This window comes from Diadema setosum, chromosome 3 (genome assembly GCF_964275005.1).
Source record: "Diadema setosum chromosome 3, eeDiaSeto1, whole genome shotgun sequence".
NCBI classification, from domain to species: Eukaryota; Metazoa; Echinodermata; class Echinoidea; order Diadematoida; family Diadematidae; genus Diadema; species Diadema setosum.
In genome coordinates, this window is record NC_092687.1 from 3,411,014 (window position 1) to 3,435,320 (window position 24,307).

General features: G+C 37.4%; 1 protein-coding gene across 1 annotated transcript in view; it reads right to left on the reverse strand.

Annotated features, from left to right (window-relative positions):
* Positions 1-24,307, reverse strand: part of LOC140226671 (uncharacterized) — a 101,648-nt gene that overhangs the window by 46,584 nt on the left and 30,757 nt on the right. The window contains exons 4-5 of the mRNA XM_072307110.1: positions 10,263-10,430; positions 7,029-7,196 (exon numbers count right to left, since the gene is read on the reverse strand). Coding sequence (XP_072163211.1) covers positions 7,029-7,196; positions 10,263-10,430 — 336 coding nt within the window. The remainder of the gene's footprint in view (positions 1-7,028; positions 7,197-10,262; positions 10,431-24,307) is intronic.

A 24,307-nucleotide genomic window follows, 5' to 3' on the forward strand; every position in this document is an offset into this window, starting at 1 on the left:
TCTTAGATTAAAGAAATATAAAACTTTAATTTTACATATTTTGTGTTCAGAAAGTAACGGGTCAGTATGAGACAAAAATGCAGTGTGACATATGATACGGAGTGACTTATTTTGTAATAGAAGTAATTTATCTGAGAGTGCTTGGATGTATTTCCCCACGCGAGAATACCATAATCTAAATGAGGCAATATTAGGGATGAATGTAATGTTAGCAGGGACGCTGAAGAAAAACAACATTCATTTTACCAATTATACCAATATTTCGTGAAATAATTTTGCATATTAAACTATTAATATGAAATTTTCATGAAAGCTTATCATCGACTGTTTTTCCAAGGAATTTAACATGGGAAGCCTTATCCCGTGGAGTACTGTAAAAAGATTTTAACAGGTCTGGTGGAGTTTTGCTAAAAAGCATAGATATTGTTTTTTGAAGATATAGAGATAACGTATTTGCTTTTATTCATTGGGCGACATTTTCTAATTCAAAGTTTACTGTATTTACAAGAGTAAGAGTGTTATTATGTGAAAAAAAGGTAATCCGTAAAGAGAATAAAACGAGCATCTGATGACCTACACTACGGTGATGATTGACAAGGAAAGTGAAAGTTTGCCTCCCCATGGTGTTGAAGGAACTTTAACCTCTTTGGCGACAAAATCAACAACCTCAGATAGCAATGAAAGAACAAATACATTACAGGGAAGAGTATTAACAATATAGCAATATATATATATTTTTTTTAGCAATATTATATTTTTTTCGCACTTTAAGCAAAGTTATACATGTACTTCATTTCCATCACTTCTGCTTCTTTTTTACTACAATGTATAATTACGATAAGGTTCTCAATTGTTGTACATTCTTTTGATACATAATGTTTTGTTTACCTTATTCTTTGTTGAAAAAAGAAGTGTGACTTATATGTTTTGTCGAAAAAATGAAATAAACTTTGAATTGAATTGAATTAGCAGAAGTGTGTCACTGTTGGAATATCTGCTTTGATAGTCTTAGTCATAGTTTGTGGATCAGAAACCGACGAGATATTACCAATTTTTCAACTCCAATTACAAAAAGAGACATTGCAGATGATGGAAATACCTTGAAATATCTAGGGTATGTTGCACATCAAATCGCAATTGCTGAACTTTTCGAAGAAACGATCTACGAAGAACCTGATATAACGCTCTCTTATCTTGCAACTGTTGTCATGCGGTGAGTTGGCTCAGTCGGTAGCGCGTCTGCCTCACGATCACGCGGCCCGGGTTCGAACCCGAGTCTGGACTGAGCAATGTTGTGTGTAAGCATACCGTCCCCTCTAACAAGAGGCAAAACACTCTGTCCCTCGGATAGGACATAAAATGGAGGTCCCGTGTATGAGAGAGTCACAACTCATGCACGTAAAATATCCCGTTTCATTCATCCATCGCAAAGAGCATGGTGTCTAACCCGGTGAAGTGGTCCCACCTCACATCCAACTGGACCCCATGGAAGAAGAGCTTAACGTAGTTGAATATGGGCCATCCAGCAATCTTCTCAGATGGAAATGAAAAATGCGTGCTATTCACACTTACGACACCGATCTTCATTTCGCTTCATCATCGATGTATTACTGCTCTGATGGGAACGTCAGGGTCACTTGATAGGAGGATAGTTGTTTAGCATTTGTTAGTTACAACCATTTAAAGAGACATATTGCATCCTGTTCATGAGGTAGCTACTGAACCACTCCAAGGCCATCCTACGCATCTCTTAATGATGTAATTTATTAAGTAAAATATCATGATTAATGGTGTCGAAGTCCTTGGAGAAGTCAAGGAACAAACCTATCAGATGAGAAGACTTGTCGATAGCATGTGCAACTTCTTCTGTGTTTCGTTTCTTTTTTTCTTTTTTCTTTTTTATAAAACTCAGTAATGCATGCGTAGTGCTATGTTTTTCCCCTAAATCGAAACTGCGAATTTGAAAATAGACTGAATTTGAAAACAGTATATATATATATATATATATATATATATATCTATATATATATGTATATATGTTTATATATATTTGAGAAATTTATTTTTTCAAGAATTTTGGACACTGCAAATAAGAAAGAAATTGATCGGTAATTATTTACATCTAATATGTCATTTTTTCTGAACTATTAAAAAAGAGATGTCCTTTACTATTTTCATACTTTCGGGGATGATGTCATTAAAAAGGGATAAATCAAATATCCGCAATTCATGATATTATCCCTTTCGGATGAAAATTACTGCTGTCATCGTGTCCAGCACTTTTTTTTTAAACTAAGATAAGAAACAATGTCGATTATCTCTTGATTATATGTTGGACTAGAAACATTGAGCTAAAATTTCGTGGACCTAGAAATTCGGATGAATTTTTTGTTGAGGGAGGAATATCACTTGTAGGAATTCCCCCCCCCCAAAAAAAAAAAAAAAAAAAAAAAACAAGGAAGGAAAAAGGGGTTATTTAGGATATCACAGATTTCAGGAAAATCTTCAATAATGTCATAATCAAATCTAATTTCTTAAAGGTTTTTCCTCCCGATTTCATCAGATTTGCATTCGATTTACCGATGCCGTTAATCAAGCTCGAGTGAACTTCAAATGATCATCGAAAACATCGTTCAGTAGGCCAACTACTTCAATTTGATTTCATCAACATTCTTTTTAATGATTATATCACATGATATTGTAAAAATCGGCATTCAAATTTGCACGAGAAACGCATTCAAATTCACAACAGCACCACTGGATTGAACGTTCAGGATTTTAAATTCGTGAAATTGAAAACATTTACAACATTTTGGGCAGTGCTTTTCGTCACTGCTTATGATTTTTGTTGCAACTCCTTTGTTTGAACAAATCATGCAAACTTAATGTCCTTTGAAACGGGACCTTAAATTACATTAACCTCTCTCATTCCTCGAAAAATCGTCATCTGAAAACAAACAAACAAACAAAAACTTTCATACGAATATATAACGCCTCCAACTTTTGATACAAAATTTGGAAACGCTGAAGAATGTGCAGCTGCTGCTGTTGGGCTTCTATTGAGGAGATTCGGTGTTGGATGAACAGCAACTTCCTGAAGGTTAACGACAAGAAAACAGAGTATCTAATGCTCTCTTCTCCATAATTATGTGAGTAGTAGTACCACTGGTGCTCCAGTTCTAGCGGGTGAATAAGCTATATCTCTCAACAACAAGGCTAGAAACCTGTGAGTAGTCTTTGACAGAACAACGGGCGTGGAGAAACACACATCAAATGTTTGTCAGTCAGCATACTACCAACTCCGCCGGGTTGCTGAGATCAGACACTGCCTTACAGGTGTGCTGCAGAAAGGTGCTGCAGAAAGTATCATTCATGCTCTTATATCATCTAGAATGGATTTGTGCAACCATCTCCTTGCTGGCCTGCCATTATCATTAATCAAACGCCACCAGGTTGTATAGAATACTACTGCACCTGCACGCCTTCTAACAGGCACCAGGAAGTTTGACCATATCTCACCAGTGCTTCGGAAGCTTCATTGGCTGCCTGTGCAACGCAGAGTGCAGTACAAGATCTTACTACTAACTGATGAGGCTGTTCATAACTTGTCTCCTGGATACGTGTCTGCACTTATCAATGTACGTCGACGACGACCAGGACTACGTTGTCCTGGACTGACTCCCCATGTTCCCAATGATACCCGCCTAAAAAAATGTATGGAGATAAAGGCCTCTCTTCTGTCGCGCCACGTCTGTGGAACTCTCTACCCGTCCCACTTTGGAATTGCATCAGCCACAATAAAACACGGAGCCGGAGAATTTGTGGAGAAGTTTCTGTAGGAAGCAGACACAAACTAAATGAAGTTGGCCGATGCGGTATCTATTGAAAATTATTTCTCAACATGCAATGTTGGAAATATTGAAATTAAACACAAGTGACGCGGAGTTTGGTATTGTAATCTTTTGTCAATATTGTATGCAGGAGCTCGCAGAAGGCCGCGTCATTTGTAGTCTGCAACTTTATCTGTATGAAAACGATGCACACGATTCGTTAATTTTAATCGTGTTGCCGTTAGAACTATGCTTAGGCCTAGAACTACTTTGTATTCGACTAGCCCCAGATCTAGACATAGTTACTAGTTCTATAGTTAGAACGAATCTGAAACAATGAGGTATATAAAACAATTATTAACTGCTTATATAAACCATTATTAACTGATCTATATTTCGGATGGGCGTCCGTCACGAAACTATTGAGTTCGCCTCTGCACAAAGTTTCATCCAGAACCTCTCCAGCCTGGTATATTTGTATACTGTCTCACTTACATTATAAGGTGCCAGTGGGAAATATTAATGTAAGAAAGAAAATGACAGTACCTCTTCTCGTCCTGTCTCAAATGAAGAAGGATCAGCACGAAACACTGAGGGTCCAATAGACACCCTCTGAATAGTCTGAAAACATGGCATTGTGTAGATGCTTTTGACACATGCCCGCAGTGTTTCTGCCGACATGACAGATCCTCCAGAGTGTTGGAATACCTGAAGCTGTGCAGAATCACGGAATGGTTGAAATAACATGAGATGAGATGATGTGGCAAGAATATGGATTGATATAAAACACACATATAAAATTATTTTACCTACAGTAGATTTGAACACGATACGTATATACACATTGACAAATGACGACCTGAATATGAGAATTACCCAAGTCCAGTTTTTGGTCAAATTCAGTTTGACATGGGAAATTGTAGCTTATGCATGGGCTCATCTTATGTATAAATGTGACCCTGCACCTCAAAACAAACAAAAATTCGCCAGACATGAATTTTTAGTTAAGACCATATTCTGAAAGAGCAGACTTTAAGCTTTAAAATGATGTATAACTCAAATCAAATGGACTCGCCTAACCTATCTGAATATTGGAAAGAAAGCACAAACTCAGGAAAAGTGTGAACTGAGAAAAGAGGCTCTGAAGTACAGTGTGCATTCAAGCGCTTAATTTTTACCAAACCGTGCTGGCTGTGCGATGAACGGGACAAAAACCAGGAAGTAAACCACCAGAGTAACAACAATGAAGGGATTATCAGATTAAACTGATATTAAGTATGCATCATTAACACATTCTGTCCATAATTAAAGCTAACTTTCAAAGCAGTGGCACTATCCTTTCAAAAGTTATTACAGTTGAAAGTGAAGAGTGTGGACAAGGTTTTTCAGAAATGAAAAAGGGATTCTAAAGACACACCTAATCACACTATTCTGCCAAAAATGTTCGAGATAAACTGCTAAAAAACGCACTTTCCTGCCCGCTTTATGATACCAAATTTTAGTATACGTAGAAGAAGACCCGCTCTTTCAGAAAATATGAAAAAGTCAAGTTCGGCTAGGTTGACCCATTTCACTTATTTTCAGTCCTCGCGCAAAATAAGTGTGTGCGACTTTATGTTTGTTTTGAGGTGCACGGTCACAAATGATATATGTTAATCCCTCCCCCCCCCCCCCAAGTGCCTGAAATGAATTAGTGAAATCTTATATGAATGTAAGAATGACCCAAGTCCAGGACTTGGGTCATTCTTACGTTCATATTATAGCTCCCCCTTTCATCGCTTCTCTCATCTCATATAGCAGCCTATTATTCATATGTGACCCTGCACCACAAAACAAACAAAAAGTCGCCAGACATGGATTTTTAGTTGCAAGCATATTGTGAAAGAGCACACTTCAAGCTTTAAAATGATGTATAACTCAAATCAAATGGACTCGTCTAACCTATCTAAATATTGGAAAGAAAGCACACACTCCGGAAAAATGTGAACTGAGAAAAAAGGCTCTCAATGACATGGTCTATTCAAGCGTTTAATTTTCACCAAGCCGTGCTACCTGTGCAATCAATGGGACAAAAACAGATTTGAAACCACCGGTTTAACCAAAATGAAGTGATTATCAGATTAAGCTGAAATTGGGCATGTTCTATTTACACATTCTGTCTGTAATAAATGCCAACTTTCAAAGCAGTAGTATCATCCTTTCTAAAGTTATTAGAGTTGAAAGTGAAGAGTGTGTTCATGTTTTTGTTTTTGTTTTTGTTTTTTTTTAAGAAACGAAAGGGGGACGCTAAAGACACGACTAATCAAACTGTTTTTTTAAGTGTTCAAGATTAACTGCTAAAAACAAACTTTCCTGTTCATTTTACGATCCCAAATTTTAGTATAATGTAGAAGAAAACTTGCTCTTTCAGAAAATATATAAAAGTCAAGATTGACCAAGTTGGCCCTTTTCAGCAATTTTTTACCTCACACAAATGCAGTGCGTGCGACTTTTTGTTCGTTTTGTGGTGCACGGTCACATAATAGATTCAAAGAACGACCCAAGTCCATCACACAAAATGGCCTCTTCACAATTAATGCAAATGTTAATTGTTATAGTAATATAAGTTCTAATTTGTATACACAATGTTGCCTTCCCATCACAGTTACACAGAATATTATTGGACAAATGAAAAAGAAATTGAAGGTATTTATGTTTTTGTTTTTTTTTTAGTTTACTCGAAATGGCCTTCCATGGACTTAGGTCGTTTTTTTTTTTTTTTTATTCAGATACTAAAATAATTCAAATGGAGAAGATTTATTTCTGTGTCCAAATTCATTTCAAAGTCACAAACTCCATCGGATAAACCATATTAGGAGTTGCGTTGCTTTAGCAATAACCAGAAACGAAACAATACATCATAGCAAAAAATAAACAATTTACGATTGGGGTCTACACCTACACGACATATGATGTTTTGATTGATTTTTGTTTGCTTATGTTAGAAAAGTAATGAAGGAAAGAAAATATCTTAATTATTATATCATCACCTCAATACATCTGCATTACACTATCATCAATATCATCAATGTGTCATGCATAAAATCTAAAGAACAAGATTTTCATCGGAGTACTTTTTTTATATTGAACACAAATTGGACGCATTTTTAAGGCTCCCTTTTATGGATATCCGAACAAAAATAGGTTGAAATGAAATACCCTTGCATCTAATGCTGATGAGGCGAAGGCAACAAAAAAGCTGTCTGTCATGATGACAGAGTTCAGCTCCAGAGACTGAAGGTTTGGCATGGCACAGATGCTCTTGCCATAGTCATGTGACGCTGCATCCGAAAGGCTAGGTCCTCCATGGTGTATTATTGATTGGAGCTTTGCAGGAACGTAGGAAGATGAAAAGTTATATGAAAAACTTTGGTAAGACTAGGGCGTTTTAAGAAGAATAACTTATTCTCTTTACTGTTGTCCAGTTTATGTTAACATGATAGTACAAGGTTGGTGTGTAAACCTTCCAAAATATACTTGTTCGTAGTCATCTAACTACTTTGGGCAAAGAAAGAAGTAATTTTGGCAAACTCGTCTTTCCCTCATCCTCTTCACATTCAAGTCTTAACTCTTAAAGCGGAGTTGTGAAAATATTTAACTTGTTTTTCTGCCTTTGTGGAATTATAATACCACATAAACTATAAGTGAGATACAACATTGACTGCATATTTTTGTTTTCGTCTTATCAGAGACATTAGACATGCAGCATTGTATTCCTTGTAGCTGTAAAGTCTGAAGGTATGGCATGGTACATAATACTCTTGGCGTAGGCTTCTGATGCAGCAGCCGAAACGTCAGGACCTCAAGTGTGACTTACCAATTTCAGCTTTGCAGCACAGTACGAATTTGAAAAGTTAAGTTAAATGGTGTGGGGAGGCTATGTTTTAAGAGGAAATAATAACTTATTCTTCCCTAGACCCAGCCCCCTTAACCCTAACTGCACTGGGGGGGGGGGGGGCGCCTCGGAGCCCCCCCCCCCCCCTCCCCTCGACATTTCGCACGATTACTCTGCAACACGCAATGCTCTCGCCGCGATGCTCCATGAATTTTTTCTTTTGAGTTTCCCGCACAGTTTGACACCAAATTTGTGACGCCCGGGGGTACGGTTCTGAAGTTACATGACTTTTTCTACATGCACGTGAGGCTAAAAAATGTGATTTTGTGTACAAAGTCAATGCAAATTGAGTTTTTTCACATGGTTCATATAAACATGCTTATTTTTACTCTCAATGGCTAAAATTAGTTTGTTTTAGGAGTATTAGGCTTCAAAAAGTGTTTGTGACAAATTTTGTTACAAAAAACAACAAAAACAAAAGGTCGAAAAAACAAAGAAATACATAAGAAATTCATGAAACAGTAAAATAAATAAAAAATTGATTTGGATACCGATTTTTTTTTTTCAATTACATTTGCTAAGAATGCCACAAAGAATAATTATACCAAAAATGAGCACTTTTGGAGCTTTATTTACTGATTTAGATGAAAGATTCTGATTTCTCGCATAAATTATCATAATTAATCAAAATAAAATAAAAGAAGACTATTTTCTAAAATTTAAAAACACGATCTTGTAGATTACATCGCACACTACCATTGTGCAAAGTTCCGCGGCGATCGCGCAATCCACGGTCGAGATCTTAGGGGAGGGGGGCCCTTGAAGCCCCCCCCCCCCCAGTCTTTTAAGCTACCAAAATAGCCCAGTCTTTTTAGGGTTAAAAAGGCCAAAAGCAACAACAAAATGTGAACATACATCATGCTACCAAGATGGATATTCAATTTGTGAAGTCTTACTTAGAAGCCTTCACATATTAAATATTCTTCTTCTTAAAATCATTCTTAGAGCAATATGTGACCCTGCACCAAAAACAAAACAAAACAAAACAAAACAAAACATAAAGTCGCCAGACATGAATTTTTAGTTAAGAGCATATTCTGGAAGAGCAAACTTTAAGCTTTAAAATGATGTATAACTCAAATCACATGGACTCTCCTAACCTATCTAAATATTGGAAAGAAAGCACACACTTCAGAAAAGTGTGTACTGAGAAAAGAGGCTCTAAAGCACAGGGTCTATTCAAGCGTTTAATCTTCACCATTTCGTGCTACCTGTGCAATCAATAGGACGAAAAACAGGATGAAAACCACCGGTTTAACCACAATGAAGGGATTATTAGATTAAGCTGAAATTACGCATGTTCTATTAACATATTCTGTCTATATTAAATGCCAACTTTCAAAGCAGTGGCATCATCCTTTCTAAAGCTATTAGAGTTGAAAGTGAAGAGTGTGTACAGGGTTTTTTTTTTTAAGCAATAAAGGAGGAACTCTAAAGACACACCTAATCACACTATTAAAAAAGGTGTTCTAGATAAACTGCTAAAAACACAATTCGCTGTTCATTTTGTGATACCAAATGTTAGCATAATGTAGGAGAATACTTGAAGAGTTTTTTTGCAAAAACCGATAAGTCCATATTTGTCAAATGGAGATATTTGCGATTAAAGGTCAAGAAAAATAAAGGGAATATTTGAAAATGTTTGCTTCTTTTGACCATAACTTCAAAAATGTACCTTTGTATCAGTGTAGTGACCAATATATCATTCAAAAGGTATCATTTTGTACTTTATGTACTTCAAAATGTTAAAAAATGGACTTATCGGTTTTTGCAAACAAACTCTTCACTTGCTCTTTCAGAAAATATAAAAAAGTCAAGATTGACCAAATTGACCCTTTTCAACTATTTTCAGTCGTCACACAAATTCAGTGCGTGCGACTTTTTGTTCATTTTGTGATGCATGGTCACATATAAACCTGTCCCTACAAAATGGAATGCTTGCTTCTCGGACTAATTACCCAAACTGTAATTGTGATAATCATTCAAAATAAAAAGACAATTCAATACATAAGAATATTCAAAGGTAATAGAGTACATTAATTATGGAAGGATACGGATTATTCAATGAAATGAAAATCCCATGACATTATATATTTTTTCGCTTCATGCGCATGACCTTCAGTAATATTAGTGTATATCGATGTGATGGTTCCTATCCCTTAGAGAAACCTTCTTTGGTTTTAGGGTGAAAGCTCGGTTGTCTAATGGACACGACGCCTGCCTATCAATCGTGAGGTCGTTGGTACGAATAGCATCCGAGAATGTTTGCTCAAGATTTTAGTCATGACTTTCCTCTAAAACGCTGATCAATATTTGTACTTTTTTATGGCGATGAAGGACAACTAGTCAATAAGTTGCAGAAACATATTGACCCTTTTGAACTACTTTGATATTACGTTCATGTTGTATGACTACCTTGTATGTTCCTTTCTCACAGATAAACTGGATATGAACGTTACTCTTCGTTAAAACGAAATGAACCTTAATAAAAAAAATACCCTTGCTTCTGATGCTGATGCGGCGAGGGCGGAAAAGAACTCGTCTGCTATCTTGACATCATGTAGCTCCAGAGTCTTAAGGTTTGGCAAGGTGCAGATACACGTGGCGTAGGCTTGTGATGCATCAGCCGAGATGTCAGGTCCTCCAGTGTGACTTAGCAATTTCAGCTATGCAGCACAGTAGAAAGTTGAAAAATAATTTGAAATGCATGTTGGGAGACTATGTTGTGGGAGAAAAAATAAATCATTTTCCCCTCAACCCAGCCCCCCCCCCCACACACACTTAAAAAACACAACAAAAGCAACAACGACAGTATATGCATATACATATTGCGACGAGAAGAAGAGTATCCACTATGTGAGGGCTTACTAGGAATCCTTCACATATTAAATACTCTTGTTCTTAAAACCGTTCTAGAGCAGTATAGTCCCATTCCTACAAAATGGAAAGCTTGGTTCTCGGGATCATTACCCAAACTGTCAATGTGGTAATCATTCAAATCAAAAGACAATTCAGCACATATGAATATTCAAAGGTGATAAGATACAGGAATAATGGATGGATCCTAATTACTACGGTATCAGGAATGTATGCCCGAATTTAAATGAGAATCCCATGAAAAAAAAAAAAAAAAATATGAAGAGCTTGCTTCCAAAGGCGCTAAATCCAATTTTTATCGAACTCCATCTTTCGCATGACTCGAACAGATCTGTCTCATGTGCATGTGAGGCACTAAAAATTTTATCAAAATTGCTTCAGGAAATATGAAAAAAATCAAACATGAAATTCACGCTTTCAACCAAAAGGCGCTAAATCCAGTTTTTTATTTCAACCAAAAGGCGCTATATCCAATTTCTCTATTCCGGTCTCTGATTGGTCAAAGCACGCCAGCTAGGGGTGCCCTGACCAATGAGAACATGCAACACGTACTATTACATGCAACAATACTGCACTACATAGTTCAATGGCAATCCTTCACTCGACGAACCAGGGCATAATGGACTGCTTGGAGGGGGAAAAAGAAGGAAAAAGGAAGGGGAAAAGAGGGGAAGAAGGGGGAAGGGAGGGGAAAAAAACAACAACAAGGATTTCCAGAAAATATATTGAAAAATACTTAGTTTTCTGTATATAATCATTCAATTTTGGGATCTTTGACCTTTGTAATAGTCAGGTCAACTTGATACTTACAAATGCTGACTAGACTTGCACCCTAGAGTGAGAAAAAATGGCAACATAATTCAGGATCCTACTTCAGAGCTTTTAAATCTTAACTAATATTACGGCATCTTCCACGCAAAAAACAAGTTTGTTTTTGTGGAAAACAAATGAACATCTACACACACATAACTCGGGATGACAATTTAGACAAACACAAAGCGATGTATCGTCCTCGCCCACATATTACACTCTGTATTTAAAATGTTTTTTTTTTATGTATTTGTTCTAGAGTTTTACTTCTGACCTTTTACGTTGTTCAGTTTAACCAAGTACTTGCCAGGTATCTATTTTTAGCAGATATACCCATGTTTGAGTTTTGTAGACTTATAGCACAAAGTTGTGGAAATTCGTTATTGAGAGCAAACAATATAATATGACACTAAATCAGAAAGAGTTCATTGATCATTTGACCTTTGCCTTCCTAGATTGTCTACCAATATTCAAACTTGAACAGAGTCTTCAGGTGATGTGCATGTGGTGTTATAGTGTGGCTATCATAGCTCTCAATATGGAAAGTTATTGAGAGCACACCACACTGTGTCCTGTATTGTTTCAAGTGCTTAATAAGTTAAGTTCACTGACCATTAATTCCATTAATTTGACCTCTGCATTTGTTGGACTTTACTCATATACGACCTTGACTGGCATTTTTCAGTTATTTAGACTATTTTGTGAGTTTGGTGGTCATAGCTCAAATCTGAAAGAAAAATATTGATGAGTACACCTCAATAATAATAATAATAATGATATGATATTGATAACAATAATAATAATTTGACAAATTTGTATAGTGCACCTACTATGTAAATACATGTATACTCTACTGTGTTGTGATGTAACAGAGCTCCTGATATTGTTACTCATTAGACACACAAAAAACAAATAGCAAATTAATCAAAGGCTTCTGGTAAAAGGTAAGTCTTCAACAAAGATTTGAACACAGCAAGTGACGGGGCCTTCCTCATTTACTCAGGTACATATCATCTAGTATATGAATATAAGAACGACCCAAGTCCAATTTTTGGCCAAATTGAGTTTGACATGGGAAATTGTAGCTTATGCATGGACTCATCTTGTGTATAAATGATAAATCCTAATCACCCCCGGAAGTGCCTGAAATAAATGAGTTAAATCTTATATGAATGTAAACATGAAGGACTTGGGTTGTTCTTACATTCATATTATAGCGCCCTCTCTCGTCCTTCTCTCATCTCTATAGCAGAATATCATGTATATGAATCAAAGAACGACCCAAGTCCATATGAATCAAAGAACGACCCAAGTCCATCACACAAAATGGCCTCTCCACAATTAATGTAAATGTTAATTGTCATAATGATATATGTTCTAAATTGTATATACAATGTTGCCTTCCCATCACAGTTAAATAGAATATTATTAGACAAATAAAAAAAAAATATGAAGTTTTTTAAAGTTTACTTGAAATGGTCATCCATGGACTTGGGTCGTTCTTACATTCATATACTCAATTCATTCCAAAGTTATGGAGCAGGACAGCTAAAGGCACAATCCCCCAAAGTTACTTTATTTTTGAAGTGAGGTAGCTTTAGAAGCAAGTTACAACTTCTGTGTAATTCGTAAATTATGTGAATATGAATATGATTTTATTAATATAAATTCTGATAAACAACCAGGTGCTTGACTATGCAGTACTTTATAAATAACAAAATCTTAAATGCAATTATCTGCCTTACTGGCAACCCATGTAACTTCAATACTGTGAGAACTGTGCCTATGAGGAAAAATTCTTCAACCATCTGACATTTGAACTTGTTCGACGTTCACAACCACATTTTGAACTTGATTGGTATCTTTAGGTCATGCAACTGTGATGAGTTTGGTAGTGAAAGCTAAGATCTGTAGAAAGTTATAAAATATGCATCAATATTATGAGAATAGTGGTTATCAGGGCTAGTTCACTGACACATTGACCTTTGACCTTGTTAGACATCACTCATATTTGAACTTGATTGGCATATTTAGGTATTCTGCTGTTGTGTGAGATGATGGTAATACCTCAAAGTTGTGGAAAATTGGAGGAGGATTGAGTGGTAGAAGGCTTAATGGTGCAACACTTCTTCTAGAAAAGGGCCTACCTTAGCTGGGTAGGCCCTTTTCAGGGCCAAACACATAGTCTTGAAAATATATGTGGTGCACCGTTAAGCCTTCTACCATCCAATGTTTTACCGCCACAAAAACATTCAAAGATTCCATGGAAAGAGTACATCAAATTGTTGATGCCACCACTGACAGAAAAGTGATGTTTATCCCTCGTTTTTGATATATGGGAGAGACCAAAACTTTACAATCAACATAATTATACACATGAACTTACTTGTAAAACATATAAAATGAAAATAAAAGAGAGGAAAACAAATTCACACCTTCATGTAACATGGTCTGAACCAAAAGGTTCATATTCTCTTTATTCAAATGTATGATCTTCATTAAAAATGAATTTGGCAAGATTCATCAAGAAGTTACATGGCATTTTGCGCACACACAATGAATACCTGGTGTGTTTCCAGATGCAACTGTCAAGTACACCATGCTTTGGCTACATATGCTGTCACAGAAAATCACTCATTTCCTGTGGCATATATCACATACATATTTAACTGGAAGTGTTTCCTAAATGAGCTGGGTAAGTATGTAATGCCTCTATCAATTATCATAATAAGTCACCAAAATCATTCAACATATTATACATTGTTATTTGGTACACTGACAATACAGCTGTATATGCTGGACATATTTCCTGAGGCAACTGGCAAATATGCAACTACAGGTACAAAGAATTGGTAGCCTAAACACTTTCATGATATAATCATAAAACATTATGAAAACTGACACATATATGTCTTAAAGGGATGGCTAGTAACTGATCAGTGGGAATGCTGGGGGATGTTTGTTCCAATCCTTGTGGGATTCATTCAAGTGTACATTATATAGATCTATTGTTGTGTGAAATTATTTGCTCCAGAATGGTCTCGTATTCAAGTAATGCTTCCAGGTCAGCATGACTGTGCAGTGACGGAGTCGTCGTTAACGATCACCGGTCATTGTACAGGCATGCTGACCTGAAAAAAAAAAAAAAAAAAAAAAAAAACTGAACTGCACATTACTTGAATATGAGACCATTCTGAAGCAAATAATTTTCACACACATATGATATACTCTAAAATGAATCCCACAAGGATTGGAACAATCACCCCCCCCCCAGCATTTCCACTGATTCCTAGTGATCAGTTACTAGCCACCCCCTTTAAAAAGTTTCATGATAAGTTCATAATGTGACATTCGATTATTTTCCCTTGACCTTTCACCCCATGGCCAAAATCTTTCCTTACAGAATCATTGGGCAGTGAGTTATGTGTATTCTTGTGCCTAGACTTGTTATTGATCGCCAGGGAATAGAGAAAAAAGAGTAATCAAATATAATAGAATTTTAGCCTCTGAATCTGACCTTTCTCCCTTGACCTTTCACTTAATGTCGCCCAAATCCCAAAGAATGCTGCCAGGCAGTACATGCATATCCACTAAATATCATGATGATATCTTGAGCCATTTCTGAGATATGAGAAAAATAGAAATTTAGCATTTTCATTTGACTTTTGACCTCTGATCCCATAGCCCAGAATTTTACCGGAGCAACTTTATCAGGTAATAAGTATACAGAAAAATTGTAAGAAATTGACCATGACCATTGACCTTGAAGATGTGCAACCTAAATTTGAGAGGCGCAACTTCTACACACCGTTTGTGCCAAGTTTCATTTGGATACCTCAAATGGTTCTTAAAGGGAACCAACCTCAAAGAGAATTGTGGACTGAGTAAATGATTATTCCCTTGTTTTCTGAAAGCGGTTAGTCAAGAGCCCTTTCATTATGCTGGAAAAGTGATTTTTTTTTGTGGAATTTCTTTCATATCTTTTAAATTGTTGTCCACACATACGTCATAACCTCTAGCCTCCTTATCCAGCGGTTCCAACACCAAAACTTTAAAAATTCAAAAAATTTGCATAGCTCGTCCAATTTTCCTCAAACTTTCACTAATGTGTTCTACTAATGTTGCTGCTATCACTCAAATCACATTGCTCTTTGGGTTGGGTTCTCTTTAACCCTATTTTAACTGGGCTATTTGAGACCAAGTTTTTACGGGGGGGGGGTCAATTTGACCCCCCCCCCTTCAGATCTCGGCCGCTGATCGCGCGATCGCCGCAAAATTTTGCCTGAACATAGAGCCGGATGTCAACTACAAGATTACATGGCATACAATAGAAGAATTTTGATTTTCTGTTTTTAGTAAATTAATTATGCAAATTTATGCATGAAATCATATTTTCACGTTTAACTCCATTAAAAAGACTGAAGGATTGCTAGACTTTTGTGTCTCAGTTTCTCAAGACACATCAAACAATTTTCTTGTACAAACATAGCACAATCAACATCAGTTTCTTTTGTTTTTTATTGCTTTGTTAATTTGTTATGTATTTCACTGTTTTTTCGACCTTTTGTTTTCTATTTTTTTTTCTTTGTCAAAATTTGTTGCAGGCACTTTTTCAAACTTGTCCTCATTAGAATTAATTGATTTCAATGGTTAAAAGTTGAATTAACCTAATTTATATCAATTTAACCAAAAAACACAATTTAGATTGGATTTACACACGATATCACGAATTTGAGCTGTTTTGGGGTTAAAGGGATAGTACAGTATTGGTGGATATGAGAATTGGGCTTTTAACTTTTTGCGAGATACCAAGAAAACACGTATGATATTGTACAGAGTATACCATTTTAAGACGAATTCAAAGTTTATTTGATGAAAATTGGGTTTGGAATGACTGAAACATCCAAAAACAAGGTAAAACAAAGCAATCGTAATAAAGTGTGGGTCCCACACTTTATTAGAATCGCTCTTTTTTGGATATCTCAGCCATTTCAAAACTAATTTTCATCAAATAAACGTTGAGTTCCACATAGAATTACATGCTTTCATATTTCATTATAAGAAGTTTCTCATTATCTCACTGAAAAATGTTAGAAACCTGAAATTAGGTCTCAACCAAAACTATACGACCCCTTTAACATGCACATATATGCAAAACATTACGTAACTTCAGAACGGTGTACCCGGACGTCAAAAATTTGGTCTGAAAATATGCAAAGCTTCAATGAAACGACGTGGCAAAATCTTCGCGCGTTGCGGAATCGTGGCGCGAAATGTGGGGGGGGGGGGTCAATTTGACCCCCCCCCACCAATCAAAATAGGGTTAAGTTATGCTGTCCACAAAACTGATTACGGACTGATGGAAGGAGGGATGGACAACCCCAAAACAATATGTCTCTGGTTACAATTCGTGGTGGAGGCATGATAAAAAACAAAACAACAACAAAATGATTACAATATTTTTATCAACCAAATTTACCAAAAATATGCCTTTTGTGCAGTTTTTTAAAGTGTTTTTTTCAGGAAATGCTGACATTATGCATACATCAGAATAAGTTTTTTTTTTCTATAAAAAACAAAAACAAAAACACCTAACTTTACAGCTTTGTATACTGAATTGCAAGGGGGGGGGGCTGGGAGAGCTCTGCTCTCTTGAAGACATCTGCAAATATTCATTACAGACAAATAACCCAACCAAATTAAAGTGTTAAGGATATATCAGTCCTTACATTCTGAGTGAAATTATGTGACCTTTTCACACACTAGACCATGTACCGTATTTTTGAGTTGGCATGATGTCCTGATGGAAAAACCCATGTCTTTGCTGGTAATGAATATTATTGCTTAAAATTATGATAAAAGTTTAGTACCTTTAAAGATATCATGAGCCATTGTCAACTTTCACAAGGTTTCATTTTCTCAGGTTAATGATATTAATCATGAAAGATTACTGCCAGTTCATGCAAGTGTGCTAAAACAAGTTTGAACAGACAACCCAAAACATTTTAAGATGAGGGTATCATGACAACAAGTCACTGTCATATAAGATGTAGTTATGCAAATATTCTGTGATACACAACTCACATTTCAGCCTTCCTAATCCAAGGGTGGGGGTGGGGCTTATTTGTCCCCCTCATCAGATCTTGACCTCCAATCGCCCGACCATGGGGAAAATAGGGGAGAGGGTTGTTTGGGCTCCATCGATCAAACTATCGCGGCGAAAATTGCCAGGCATGTTGCCTATAGCATAATCTCCAAGCATGAAGAGGTATTTTTTCCAAAACATTTTGTTTTCTAGTAATTATGCTCATTACGCTAGTTACATACAATAATTCTTTGTATCGAGATTGTCATTGGTAACTCAAAGTGGCTCTTGGTGTCCATGTATCGTCCACCAAATGCAGCAGCTGATACATGGGAAGCTTTGCAAGAATGCATTGACAATGTCCAAAGAGTATCATCAGATTTCTCAGGTATCCTACTTGTTGGTGACCTTAATGTGGATTTGCTGAATCGACACTCACCTGATTCCACTCGTCTGCTGTCCATACTTAACACATTGGATGCTTCTCAACTCGTTAGTTCTATTACTCGGCCTTCACGCGACGATCCTATGTCTGGAACGTTGATTGATCATCTCTTTACCAACCGCCCTGATGTCTTTCTGCAAGCAGATGTATATCCAAATCCGGTTCCGAGTGACCATCATGGTGTCTTCTTTGAAATAAAGTCTACAAAGATGTTTTCGACTAATCCTGTAATTCGTGAGTTCATGCTTTTCAACAAAGGGGACTTTTCTCATCTAAATCGCCTACTGCAGCTCGTCCCATGGAGTCTATATCTGGACCCTGATGACACCAATGCATCCTGGGAAGGATTTTTAGACATCTTTGACGCCGCTGTTAGGGATGCAATTCCCAGAACCAAGAAACGCTCTACCAGATTCAGACCTTGGATTACTAGAGAGATCAAACATATGATCAACAGGAAACGCAAGCTGTTCAGAAGAGCTAGGAGGACTGAGCTCTCGAGTGACTGGTCTGCGTTTCGTGCAATTCGCAACCAGGTGAAATACCACACCAGAGCGTCATATTGGCACTACGTCAACAATATGTTCTCTCTCCCTGACAACCGTAAACGGTTCTTTGCATTTGTCAGGGAAAGGAAAAGACACTCTCCTCCTCCGGTTCTTGTAGTTGACGACCATGTGATCAGGAACCCAGCTGATATTGCAAATGGGTATCTTGCCACTTTTCAAAGATACTTTACTGGAGGCCACGAGGTACCCGCTGAACCTCCAAAGTGCCAGTTTCCCATAAGTTCCATGGAATCACTTGACATATCTGTAGCGGATGTCTACCGGAAACTGCTCACTCTCAAAGCCAAAAAAGTTCCAGGGCCTGATAGGCTCTCGCCAGTCCTACTCAAGGAAACAGCTCCAGTATCAACTCATATTTTGCAGCGGATCTTCTCCATTTCTCTTTCGACTGGTTCTGTTCCAACATCCTGGAAGCGATCAAATATCATACCAGTGTTTAAGACAGGCAACAAATCTGACCCGTCCAACTATCGACCGGTTGCTCTTACCTCAATAGCTAGTAAGATCATGGAGTCTTTGGTGGCCAGAGCTATAGAGGACCATCTCGCTTTAAACTGTCCGATTACAACTGTCCAACACGGATTCAGGAGGGGGAAATCGTGTATTACCCAATTACTGCACTTGACGAACGACTGGCTTCACTCCTTGGAGGGCCCACATGCCTCACCTGTAGATGTTCTGTTCCTCGATTTTTCCCGTGCTTTTGACAAGATGCCTCACGATATTCTCTTACATAAGCTCTCCACTCAGTACAATATCACCGGAAAGCTCTGGCACTGGGCAAAAGATTTCCTCTGCGGACGTGAGCTGCGAGTTTTGTATAGAGGTGTCCATTCTGACTGGTCTCCTGTACCGTCCGGGATCCCCCAAGGAAGTGTTATTGGGCCCCTGTTTTTCAACATGTTCATTAACGATCTTCCTGCCATTGCTTCATCAAAAGTTGCCCTCTTCGCCGATGATACGGTGTTATATCGACCAATTCAATCTGCCAGGGATGTCGAGGATCTGCAACTTGACCTGAATGACGTGTCATGCTGGTGTACCCGCAACCGTATGGAAATCAATGTCAAGAAAACAAAAGTCATGCGAATCGCTGGAGCAAGGAAAACGAATGTTGCCTTACCTTCGTATTTCATACAGGGAGTCCCAATCGATGTTGCTTCTGAAGTTAAATATCTTGGTGTGGTGATCAATCATAGGTTGTCGTGGGAAAGCCATGTTAATTACATAATTTCTCGCGCCAATAGATTGTTGGGCCTGATTAATTCCATGTCTTCCGGCCTTACATCATCAGCCAGTTTTACCCTGTACAAATCGCTCGTTCTGCCAATCTTGGAGTATGGCTTACCTGCATGGATGCCCTACAATCGGAACTTGTGTGACCGACTTGAGGGCGTCCAACGCCGTGCAACCCGAATGATTCTGAAGCAGCGTAGACAACAAATGCCTTACTCTGAGCGTCTACGTACCTTAAACTGGTCCACATTGGAGTCCCGCCGCACATACCTCCTACTGAGCTTCATCGCCAAAGCCTTGCATCGTCTCATATTGTGTGACGACATCGTGTCTACTATTAAAGTTGTTACTCGACGCCCATATGATGTACGTTTCCAGCATCTGAAAGCTCGCACACAAAGACTTTCAAAGACAGCCATGCACCTTTTTCCCATTTTATGGGATCAGCTGCCCACGGACTTGCGCACAGATTTTGTGCTTGTGAACTTTCCAAACTGGCAACAAAGACTGAAATCACATGTCTCTTCCTTTGATTAGACTATAATATTTGTATATCCAAAGTATGTATTTTTTGTTTGTTTGTAAGGTATCAAATATGGCTCATGTTACCACATCGTGACTATACTATTTGCCTGTACAAAATTGATCTTTCGTCATTGTTACAAAATGTGTAGCCATGTTAACAGCATATTTTGAATGAAAATCATAATGTTATTGTGAATTTATTTAACTCCCTCAGCATTTGAGCAATTTCATTTAAATTTTGGCACATGTGACAGCTATGAAATATATCGTGTAGTTGTGCAAATTTCATTTTCCCCCATATTTTTTATCTTCATATCAAACATTGTGTTGCCATGGTAACAACATTCCTTAATGAAAATCATTGTTTATTCCAATACCTTACTCGGGTTATGAGCACTTGAATTGAGATAATACATGGCACACGTGACTACATGCTTTATTAGTGAGCAGAGTGTACATTTTGTCCAATGTTGAGCGGTACATTGCCATGGTATTCTCTTTTTTTTTCTCCAATAGAAAACATGCAGATGATCATTACTGGTTGAGCTGTCTCCATGGGTGTTGGGTAGGGGTGTTACTCACGTTGAGAGATAGTTTTAGTTATCTATGAATTTATTATTTTTCTCTCTATCTCTCGCTCTTTTTCTCTCTCTCTCTCTCTCTCTCTCTCGCAGTTTTGTTTTGATATCTGTCCAAATATAATGAAGTTAAAATGAAATGTTGTAAGGGAATATAGTTTACATGGAAATTTCAAATTCATACATTGTTCATTAACTGTATGCATTTTTACACGCAGTATAGGTTTTGATGCCGGTAGTCATTTAAGAGATGACATACATATATGCAATGTATCATTTTTTTTTTCTTAGTAGTATTTTATTTAGAAAATGACCTCTGATATCTGAATGGAATAAGAAAGATTGGTAGGTTCACATATCTCAAATTGACACTTACAAAGAAACAGTTGTTTTGTTTTTGTTTTTTATGTATGCCTGTTGATGAAATTTGTATTTTTTATATTGTAAACTGACTGTTTTGAGTGCACCAGGTGGGTTGGGGAGGATGGCCTGAGGGCCTAAGTCATTTAGTTGGCTCTTTCCAGACCCGGGCTACCCAACCTGGTGCCCCCTTACCTCTCCAATGTACAATTTTCTGATTTCGAAAAATGTATTTGTGATTGAAAGCCAAATAAAATAATAATAATAATAATAATAGTGTGTATCAGATTTTAAGCTCTAAACTTTTACATGAATTCTAAATGGGCAACTTTTTATTTTAACTTTCTATATAGTAAGTATTAACAAATATACTTGAAAAATTGCAGTGTCAAAATAAATCTTCAGCAAGAGGTACAGATTCTTCAACTGGGGGCACAGATTCTTCATCAGTGGGTTCATACTCTTCCTCAGGGGGCTGAGATACTGTGGCAGGGGGCCGTGTCTTTCCTGCATGACAAAACAAACAATGCACAATATTTTCACAGACACATATTTCAATATCTCTTGTGCATCACACACAGCTGACAAGTAGAAAAAAATACAACCTATTTTGTTCACTATTCTTAGACTTATACAATGCCATGTCTGGGAAATCATTGGTTATCAACATTACAATTCAGCATCATTCAAAGAATCTGGTCAACACTAATTCACATAGTTCTTAGAAGTACAGTTCAGTTTATCACTTGTATGATGAGCATGTGACCTTAGTTTAAAATGAATGATGCATCAATTGTCTTCCATAAGTCTTACGATAAATTTGTGTAGCTGTTAGAAAATACACATATGTTAACATTGTCCCACAATTCTACAAGCATTTCGAGCATGTATTCATTTACGATGGAGGAAATAAATCTGGAATTTGGATACGTTTCACTTAACTTTGTACATAATTTATCAGCCAATAGACAATCATCAATTATGATATTAACCATACATTGTTGAATGTCTTGGGAGAGGTGGCAAAGATTGTGTTGTTGCGTGCTGTTCAATGTCTTGAGTTAGCGTCTCTTCTACACCATACATTCTGCCACACATCTGGCAAGACACCTGTGCATGGTAGAGTCATGATGCTCTGCAAAGTCTTGAGCAGGTAATGGAAGCTAAATTTTGCTGAATAAATAGCTTAAATTAGCCTCAATCAATTAGATCAATTCAATAATAATATTATTCCAATTAATGTGAGAGAGGGACTAGACGAGAAACAAAGAACAACATAGGAGATACCAAACAAAAAATTAAATCTAGAGAAGAAACAAACAATGTACAAGGTATGCTGAAATGGAAGTTTGCTTTACACAGAACAGAACATCAATGTTAAACTGTATGTGAAAAGAACTGTGCTGAGAAACATAAGGTTGTAGACCTACTTGTCATACAGAGCTCAGAGAGAACTAGTAGAGGCTAGACTGTAAGACTTTGGGTGACAGATGACTGTCGGCCAGCTTACCATTCTCAACCTGACCCAAGTCAAATTTGAAGTGACAACAATTTGATTTTGTCACAGTAAGGGATCACCATTTGGCTAATTGTATATCTTCCTTTACCTAATCGTTCTTCCTATTTCTGTTAACATTTCCCTTGTTTCATCTTAACCATAATTCTCTTCACCAATGTTCTTCTCTCTGCTGCATTTCTGTTATTAGTGATAACATTTCCCTTTAACTACTGTTCTTAATCTGTTCGGTAGTTTCTCCAGCCAGGGTCCCAAACCCAGCTCTCCTCCCCTGTCGTTATTATAATGAGACAAAGGACAGAATGTAACATTCATCAATCAACCACACTTAATCTAGACTATTAGATTTCGGTGACGTATACATTCTCTATTAGTAACGATACTTGTCATATACCGGTACAGAGAGAACTGGTTGAGGCTAGAGTGTATGACTTGGTGCGCCATGCTAGATGACAATCAGCCAGCTCGTCACCCTTGTCCTGACCTCAGTCAAATTAGTAGTGACAATTTGTTGTTGTTACTGCCACATGACCAAAATTGGTAGACCCATTATCTGCTTTACTTCACCTACTCCAAAATTCCCTTTACAGTGACAGCATGCCATAAAAGCCTTGGCCATAGACACGCTGCATTTACATCACAACGCAGTGAACACTGCACTGGCACTGGTCTAACGGTCCCAGAACATAAGTAGGCCCTAATAACCACTGTTGGACCAGCAAATTTTGAGGGATTGTTAAATTTCTGGTCTGACATGACAGGTAAAGGCTAAATCGTGATATCGGTCCCCTCTCGTTCTGCATGTGTGTTCATTATATAGGGTATGAGCAAAGTCTACAAGAAAGAGGTCCCCGGCTTTGACAAAATGAATGGCAGTGATTGGAGTGGGGACCTAGTTCTCGATAATGCTCACGTAAAACAACAAGTACAACATTGTCAAGGCCAACTGAAAAACAAGACAAAACAAAAGTAGACCCCTGTGCTACAGAACAAGTTATGGGACCAGAATAGGGAAAATGCATGGCCATCGCATGCCCATGGGTTATTGTCATTGTAAAGTGTGCAGTGCCCTAGCTGTGTTACACGTACAGTTACCATGGTTACTCTAGATCTGGTAAACACGCAGCAGAAACATAGATCAAAATTTAGAGTTAGCTGGGGAATTGAATGAAATAAACTTCAATAATTATGCTTAGTTACGTAAAACTTGAAGCAACAAGTAAATTTTCGTACCCCAGATTAAACATTTTATCATCAACCTCGAAATGCAATGAGGACAAAACACAATCATATTTCAGTTTCAGTGAATATAACCACAGTAGATTAACTCGATGAAAGACGGAGTGGTTTAGACTCTACAATATCCGATTTGGGAAATAAATTAAGAAATGCAGAAACAAATTAAGAAATGCAGAGACAACCTGCTCGCTGTCATGTGACGTCCAGACATCAGCCAGGCCACGATAACTGTACCGTCTACTGGTAGGACCTACGCAAAACACGTAGCTGTGCACGACAATCAAAGCGTTGACGCGTGCTTGA